General features: G+C 58.8%; 1 protein-coding gene across 1 annotated transcript in view; it reads left to right on the forward strand.

The window, feature by feature from the left end:
- Positions 1-6,587, forward strand: part of LEPRE1 (leucine proline-enriched proteoglycan (leprecan) 1) — a 6,965-nt gene extending 378 nt beyond the window's left edge. Inside the window, exons 2-15 of the mRNA XM_010577483.1 lie at positions 124-276; positions 497-686; positions 1,139-1,270; positions 2,810-2,949; positions 3,688-3,777; positions 3,889-3,941; positions 4,284-4,405; positions 4,585-4,712; positions 4,808-4,903; positions 5,037-5,187; positions 5,695-5,812; positions 6,009-6,088; positions 6,243-6,379; positions 6,462-6,587. Coding sequence (XP_010575785.1) covers positions 124-276; positions 497-686; positions 1,139-1,270; positions 2,810-2,949; positions 3,688-3,777; positions 3,889-3,941; positions 4,284-4,405; positions 4,585-4,712; positions 4,808-4,903; positions 5,037-5,187; positions 5,695-5,812; positions 6,009-6,088; positions 6,243-6,379; positions 6,462-6,587 — 1,716 coding nt within the window. The remainder of the gene's footprint in view (positions 1-123; positions 277-496; positions 687-1,138; positions 1,271-2,809; positions 2,950-3,687; positions 3,778-3,888; positions 3,942-4,283; positions 4,406-4,584; positions 4,713-4,807; positions 4,904-5,036; positions 5,188-5,694; positions 5,813-6,008; positions 6,089-6,242; positions 6,380-6,461) is intronic.
- The last annotated feature ends 1,265 nt before the right edge of the window (positions 6,588-7,852 follow it).

Consider the following 7,852-nt stretch of genomic DNA (forward strand, 5'->3'; position numbering starts at 1 on the left):
CCCCCCCCCAGCCACCGTGATGTCCTGGGGACTGGGGTCCCCTCCGTACCCCGGGGGGGTCCGCACGGTGTGGCCGGCGCTGTCTCACGCCCCCCCTCCCCACCACCACCCGGTCCTGCCCAGATGAACCGGCCGGCGCAAGCAGCGGCGGCGGCACACACCTTCTTTGTGGCCAACCCCGGGCACCAGGAGATGAGGCAGAACCTGGAGTACTACCAAGCCATGGCAGGCGTCCGTGAGGATGACTTCACCGACCTGGAGGCCAAACCCCACCTGGTGAGAACCCCCCCACGTCTCCCCTGCCTTGAACAACCGCTCCCAAAACACCCAGCCGCTGCCGGACCTGGGGAGGTGACACCGCCGCTGTTGGCTCGGCAAGCTCATGAGATGCCACCTTGGTGCTGGAGGGCCGTCCCGTGGGGACAAGGCTCCCCAGGCACTCCACCGCAGGGAGCGGGGCGCCGAGTCCCCACCATCGTTTCTCATCCATCTGCAGAGCGAGTTTAGGCTGGGTGTCCGGTTTTACACAGAGGAGCAACCGGCCGCTGCCATCCTGCACCTGGAGAAGGCGCTGGAGGAATATTTTGTGGCAGACGCCGAGTGCCGCGCGCTCTGTGAGGGACCCTACGACTATGAGGGCTACAACTACCTGGAGTACAATGCGGACCTTTTCCAGGCCATCACAGGTGGGAGCCGTGCGTGCTGTGTCCCGTCTCAAGAGTTGGGGACAATCCTGGGGGGGGGGGGGTCCCCAAGAGGGCAAATGCCATCCTAGGCTTCACTAGGAGGAGCGTGGTCAGTAAGTGGCAGGAGGTGTTTGCCCATGCTTAGCGCTTGGGGTGATGCCCAGGAATCCCCCAAATTGCAGAGGGATATGGAAACACAGGAGAGGGGCCAGCCGAGGGTCACCAGGACGCAAGGGTGGGAGGCTGAGGATGGCCGCTCTGTCTCCAGAGAGCGGCACAGCCCCACCACTGATCACACGGAGGTGGGCAACCACCATCCGTGAGGCTTTCCACCGCCGAAAAGCTGGCAGCAGCCCCACTGGGAGCAGGAGGTTGGAGCTGAGACCCCTCAAGGACCTGTCCACCAGCCCTTGGGTGACCACAAGCAGTGACATGGGGTTTTTCTCCACCAGATCACTACATGCAGGTGCTAAGCTGCAAGCAGGGCTGCGTTACGGAGCTGGCCTCGCAGCCCGGCCGGGAGAAGCCTTTGGAGGATTTCCTGCCCTCGCACTTCAACTATCTCCAGTTTGCCTACTACAACAGTAAGCAGCTCGTTGCCCCATCTTCCATTGGCTGTCTGTGCTGGACATCATGCTCTGCAGGGGCCGTTTTTCATGGGCAGAAATCGTAGACTCACAGAATGGTTTGGGTTGGGAAGGGACCTTCAAACATCATCTAGTCCAACCCAAGATGCAGGGACATCTTGCACTAGATGAGGTTGCTCAGAGCCCCGTCCACCCTGACTTGAACGCTCCCAGTGACGGGGCATCCGTAACTTCTCTGGGCAACCTGTACCGGTATCTTGCCACCCTCATCGTAGAAAATTTCCTCCTTATGACCAACCTAAACCTACCCTCTTTCAGTTTAAAACCGTTGCCCCTTGTCCTGTCACTACAAGCCTTGGTAAAAAGTTGTCTCCATCTTTCTTGCAAGCCCCCTTTATATATGGAAAGGCTGCAAGAAGGTCTCCCTGGAGCCTTCTCGTCTCCAGGCTCAACAACCCCAACTCTCTCAGCCTTTCTTTGTAGAGTGTTCCATCCCTCTGACCATTTTCACGGCCTCCTCTGGACCCTCTAATGGGTCCATGTCCTCCTTGTGCTGTGGACCCCAGAGCTGGACACAGTGCTACAAGGTGGGATCCCGTGAGAGTGGAGTAGAGGGGGAGCATCACCTCCCTGGACCTTCTGGCCACACTTCTTGTGATGCAGCCCAGGATATGGCTGGCTTTCTGGGCTGCGAGCGCACGTTGCTGGCTCATGTCCAATTTTTCATCCACCAGTATCTCCAAGTCCTTCTCCACAGGGCTGCTCTAAACCCATCTCTTTACTGATACTGGTGGAGGACCTTCCACTTGACCTTGTTGAACTTCATGAGGTTCACACAGGCATGCTCCTCCAGCCTGAAATGTTCTGCAGGAGATCTGGATCTCGCTGAGCCTCTCTGCAGTAACCCTCCCTGTCGCTTTAGATGCTCAATTCCTGGGCAGCTTTGCTTTCCAAGTGAAACAACAGCCTAGAGAAGCTTTTTTTTTTTTTCTCCCTCCAGGTATCCCCATCTTGCTCCAAACCACAGAGGCACCCTCCCCTCCAGAACTGTTAGTTATAACCCAGAAAAATATACCCCATTTTACTTTATTCACCTCCTTAGAAAAATCTAAACTGTTTCTGTGCAAATTTCTCCAAAAGGAGGGAAAAAAAGATGAAGTCCAAGAAGATTGAAAGGCTGTGTTCCTTTGCATGAAAGTGGGTCAGGGTGCTTAAGTGGCTGAAAATTGCAGGTTAGCCTGGAAATGGTTGGGTCTTGCTGCCTGGAAATAGGCTTCAAGATGTTGTCCAAGCAAGAAAACTACCCAAGCAGTGGCCCTGATTTCTGGTGAGGTGATTTCTGGAGGCAGGATAGCACCTCAGACTCTTCATTTTTGCCCTTGTGGCAGCAGTTATCTTTGCTCCAGGGTATCTGCCCTGCTTGGGAGACCCTTTGGAGAACAATGATGACTTTCTCTCGTTTCTCCTCCATATCCATGTTTGCTCTGTCTCTGATGCTCTTGGACGTGCTGTTAACAGCCCGGCTTCTCTTTGCAGACGGGAATTACGAAAAAGCCATTGAATGCGCCAAAACCTATTTGCTCTTCTTCCCAAACGATGAGGTGATGAACCAGAATTTGGCCTATTACACTGCCGTCCTGGGGGAAAACCTGGCAGGACCCATCCAACCTCGAGAGGTGAGCGACTGGCTGGGCTGAGCTGTTCAAGGGACATCTTCTCCCCTCCTTGGGGACCTCTGCAGAGGTTTTGGGGTCTGCTCTGGTCGGGTTTGCTCTGGTCCAGCCACGCTTCAGTGGCAAGGTGGAGAGGAATGGATGGATGCAAGACCCAACAAGCTGGAAAACAGCTGAGAGACTGAAAAACATCACTGGCAAAATGTCTTTGGCCAAGTGAAGGCTTGATGGCTTGCACAAATGGACCAGCTCTTGTGGGAGAGGTCTGTGAGAGGCAGACGGACAGGCTTTTTAGGAGGCTCTGAGCCCACCTCTGCTACAGACTTCTACAACTGAAGTGGAATTGCTTAAAAAGGAGAGGATTTGGCTTCAAAACAGCTGGATCCGGATGCTCGGGTGCTGCCTGGGAGGTGGTAGGCAGGGATGGAGGTCTCTGCCCCACATCAGCTGGAGCAGGGAAGGGAATCTGCTTCTGAAAAGCTTCCCGCAGGAGGGACACGCGTGTGCCTCTGTCTCCCCCATCCTCTCCCCAGGGCTCATCCACACAGGACAGGGAAGTTTGTGCAGGATGGGGAAACCCACTTGCTTCCTGGCTGCCAGAGGGACTGGGAAACCAGGGCTGCGGGTCCAGCGCAAGGACCATGGGAATGATGTAAACGCTGCACCCTCCTGCCCTCGCTCGGGGTCTTTCCAGAACCCTCATGCCGTGCCCTCACCTGGTCCCTCTGCCCCTCATCACAGGAGATCCAGGAATACCGCCAGCGAAGCCTGATGGAGAAGGAGCTGCTCTTCTTCAGTTACGACATCTTCGGTATCCCCTTCGTGGACCCGGTGAGTGGTGCTGGACCAGGCTGGACGCAGTGGCCAGTTGGAAAGGGGACAAGGGGTCTGCATCCCAGCCAGATCCTTGTCCGGCTCCTGATGTTGTTGTTCTGGCTGCAGGACACGTGGACACCTGAAGAGGTGATACCAAAAAGGCTGCGAGAGAAACAAAAGTGAGTGCTCTCCCAGGCTGATGGCCAAGGCTACGCAACGGGGGGACCAATGGGATGTACCCCTCTTCCTCCGTGGGGTTTGGGCCAAAGACCGTGGCCATGGAGCTGCCACCAGGGAGGTTTTTTGGTGTTGGGGCTGGAAGAGGCTGCTGGACGGCAGAACTTTGCTCCCCATAGGCCCTTGGGTGACGGGGATGGGTAGGTCATCCCGAGCAGCTCAGGGTGAGGGCTGCGTTGAGATAATTCTCTCCAGCCTTGGGCATTGTCACCAGCCCCTGGAGACAACTTGTCCTGCCCTTGTCCTGATCCCCCTCGTTGGGTTGATGGCTGCTGCATGCCCAGGGCGGAGCGGGAGACGGCAGCGCGGATCTCGGAGGAGATTGGGAACCTTATGAAGGAGATCGAGACGCTGGTGGAGGAGAAGGCCAAGGAGTCTGCCGATATGAGCAAGTTCATCCGAGAAGGTGCGGACGGCCAGGAGGGGAGGTGGGATGGGGACCTCCGTGTCCCCCACTGCCAGCTCACGGTCCCTCCACGTGGGTGGTGGCAGGAGCAGGTGGCAGGACCACAGCTTCCCACAGCGCTGTACCCCAGGGTTGGTGGCACCCATCCCTGCGTCCTCCTGATCCCATTTGTGCCACAGGTGGCCCCTTGGTGTACGAAGGAGCCAGTGTCACCATGAACTCCAAGACCCTGAACGGCTCCCAGCGCGTCGTGGTGGACGGAGTCCTTTCTGCTGAGGAGTGCCGGGAGCTGCAGAGACTCACCAACGTGAGCACGGGGATGGGAGGAGCGGGCAGGGGATGCTGAAGGGTCCCATCCTGCGGCTCAGAAGTCAGACCTGTAACACCAATTGGGTTTTACAGGCAGCTGCCTCGGCCGGGGACGGCTATCGTGGGAAGACATCTCCTCACACTCCCAGCGAGACCTTCTATGGCGTGACTGTCCTCAAGGCCCTCAAGGTTAGGGTGGCTGTGGGGAGGGGGGAGAAACAGGCTGTGGAGACAAGGGAGAGGGGGGGTTTGAAGGCAGGCAGCTGCCCGTGCTTGCCCAACCCACCTGGGGCTGAGCCCATGTCCTTTCTGTCCCCCGCAGCTGGGCCAGGAGGGCAAGGTCCCCCTGCAGAGCGCCTACCTCTACTACAACGTGACAGAGAAGGTGCGGCACATGATGGAGTCCTACTTCCGCCTGGAGGTCCCGCTACACTTCTCTTACTCCCACCTGGTGTGCCGCACAGCCATCGATGGTGAGCATGGCCTCGGAGGAACACAGCCTGAGGAGAAGCGAGTCTCCTTCAGCCTCTTGTCCTGTCTGGGTTCTCTCCAACAGCTGGAGTGGTCTGGCCTTGGACCTTTCCTTAGAGACCTCCTTGCTGCTCCCTAACCTGCTCCTTTTCCCAAAAGGAAGGCGTTGGGGAGCTTGTCCCTAAGCCCAGTTTGGGATGATGAGCAGCTCTGTTGGTTGCCTCTAAGGGGCAGGTGGCTTCATGCCGTACCGCATTTCAGCACCTGGAGGCATTTGGGATTGGGTGCTGGGAGAGGCTGTGTCTGGAGGGCCATGGAGATGCCATGGGACAAGTCAATGGGGGCTTGTGCCCTCCAAATGGCCTCTCATGGTCCATGCTCCAGCAAGTGGAAGGGCTTTAGGCTACACATGACTTTCTTGTCACCTCCAAGCACATGGTGCTTGGGGACGGAACCCGGTCCTGCAGGGACAAAGGGGTCCTGATGTGCCAGGTCTTCTTCCACCCTAGAGAAGCAAGAAGGCCGGAGTGATAACAGCCATGAGGTGCACGTGGACAACTGCATCCTCAACGCGGAGGCCCTGGTGTGCGTGAAGGAACCTCCAGCCTACACCTTTCGGGATTACAGGTACTGGTGGTGTCCATCAGCCAGAGCTTCCCCACCTGAGGGCACCATGGCTTGGTTGGCACCTGGGGTGGGAGGACAGCCCAGCCCGGGCTCTCCTGCCTCTGGCTCTTGCCGTGGCATTGGGGGTAGTCCCAGTTGCTGGAGCTGTGGCCTGGGGTGATGGTCGTCACCTCCACTTGTCCCCTGCTTTGTTTAGCGCCATCCTCTACCTCAACGGGGACTTTGAAGGAGGAGCTTTCTACTTCACCGAGCTGGATGCCAAGACGGAGACCGTAAGTAGCTCAGCTCCTTGAGGATCCACATGCAGCACCAAACCCCTGGCCCTATCCCCTGTGCCACCGCAAGGGATGAAGTTGGGTTGGGGGGGACCAGCTCACCCCCTTGCCCACCGAGTGCATCCTGACTGGGGTCTCCCATCCATGACAGGCAGAGGTTCAGCCGCAGTGTGGCCGTGCCGTGGGCTTCTCCTCTGGCTCGGAGAACCCCCACGGGGTGAAAGCCGTAACCAAGGGCCAACGCTGCGCCATCGCCCTCTGGTTCACCCTGGACCCTCGACACAGCGAGCGGGTAAGCCCCCTCCCCAGCAGCGGGTGGGTTTTTTTGGGGGGGAACAATGGCCGTGCTTATCCCCCTGGGTCTTGCCCCACAGGAGCGTGTGCAGGCAGACGACCTGGTGAAGATGCTTTTCAGTACAGAAGAGGGAGATTTGCTGCCAGAGACGGAGCCGGAGCAGGAGCCGCCAGCTGCCGTCGCGGGGGGGAAGGACGAGCTGTGATGTCCCATGGGGACCAGGACGTCCCCCCCGGGACTAGCGACACCAGCGTTGCGGCTTCAGGCTGCTCAGCCTTGGGGCTGATGGACAGGACCCCCCCTCTGCCCCCAACCGACGTGGGATGGGGAATTGGGGGATGCCCTGCACCACCCCTGCGGCATCCAGCATCCCCCCTGCGGAGCTGACCTGGGGGTACCGCAGAGACTCTGGGGGGAGGTGGGGGACAAGGGAGGGATGCTTTTTTAGGGGTGAGGACCCGGTGCCACAGTAGCAGACACGTGCCTTGCTGCTCAGCTGAACCTGCGGCTATTTAAGTGCCTTCTGCAGAAAATGGGTGAATAAAGGCGGGGGTTTTTTTTCTAAGCTGTCACCTGCTGAGCAGGGGGGGGCAGAGGCTGCTGTCCACCCCGCCACCTTGGCTGTCATCTGGTGGTGGGACACATCCTTCCCTCCTTGGAAACATATACCTGAGGGTTTTGCAGCCCTGCAATCCCAGGAAGGCATTTTTGGGAGGACAAGGGGGACTTTTTGAGGGGCAAGCAGGTGCCACGGGTGCTGCAACCCCTACATAAGCCCCACAGCATCCCCTAGACCCTGCTCCTGCAGCGTGGGAAGGGACCCACGATTTTAGGGAGGGAACCGTCCTTGAACAAGAAGGACATTGAGCACCGTGGCACCCCCCAAACAGGGCATCGAATTGTTCCCGTGGGTGTCCGGCCATTACCATAACCATCTGGGGAATGTGAGTAAATAAATCCTGCCCCACGCTGCCAGAGCTGGGCACCCCCGTAATATTTGGAGAGGGCGTAGGGCAGGTCCCGTTCAGCATCGGAGTGGGAGACAAGGGGTCCTGGGGGACCGTTTCTCTGGGATGAACGGATGGTCCCGCTGGTGGTTGCCCACCATCCCGGTGTCTGACCCCAGCCGGCCGAGCGCGTGAGCAGACTGCTGATGAGGTCGGGGCGGTTAACGATTGCCAGGTCCTGGGGCTGCCACTTGCTTGGCGTCACCGGGGCGGTGGCACGTGTCCCCCCCGCACCGTCAATGGTGGCTCTTGTTGATGCTGTGGTGGCGTGCCTGGATTCCCCCCGTGGAGAGGCGAGGGTCAGGCCTGGGGGTGTGGGGGGCACAACCCCTTCTCCGCTCCCGTGCCAAATTCCTGGAGCCACCCCCAGGGCCTCTGCGGCTGGAGGAGGGTCCTGGCCCACGGCAGGGGTGCAAGGGGTCAGGGATGGGTTGGGGGCTCACCTTCCCCCAGTCCCCCTTCC

This window comes from Haliaeetus leucocephalus, unplaced genomic scaffold (genome assembly GCF_000737465.1).
Source record: "Haliaeetus leucocephalus isolate CR32 unplaced genomic scaffold, Haliaeetus_leucocephalus-4.0 Scaffold556, whole genome shotgun sequence".
In the NCBI taxonomy this organism is placed as follows: Eukaryota; Metazoa; Chordata; class Aves; order Accipitriformes; family Accipitridae; genus Haliaeetus; species Haliaeetus leucocephalus.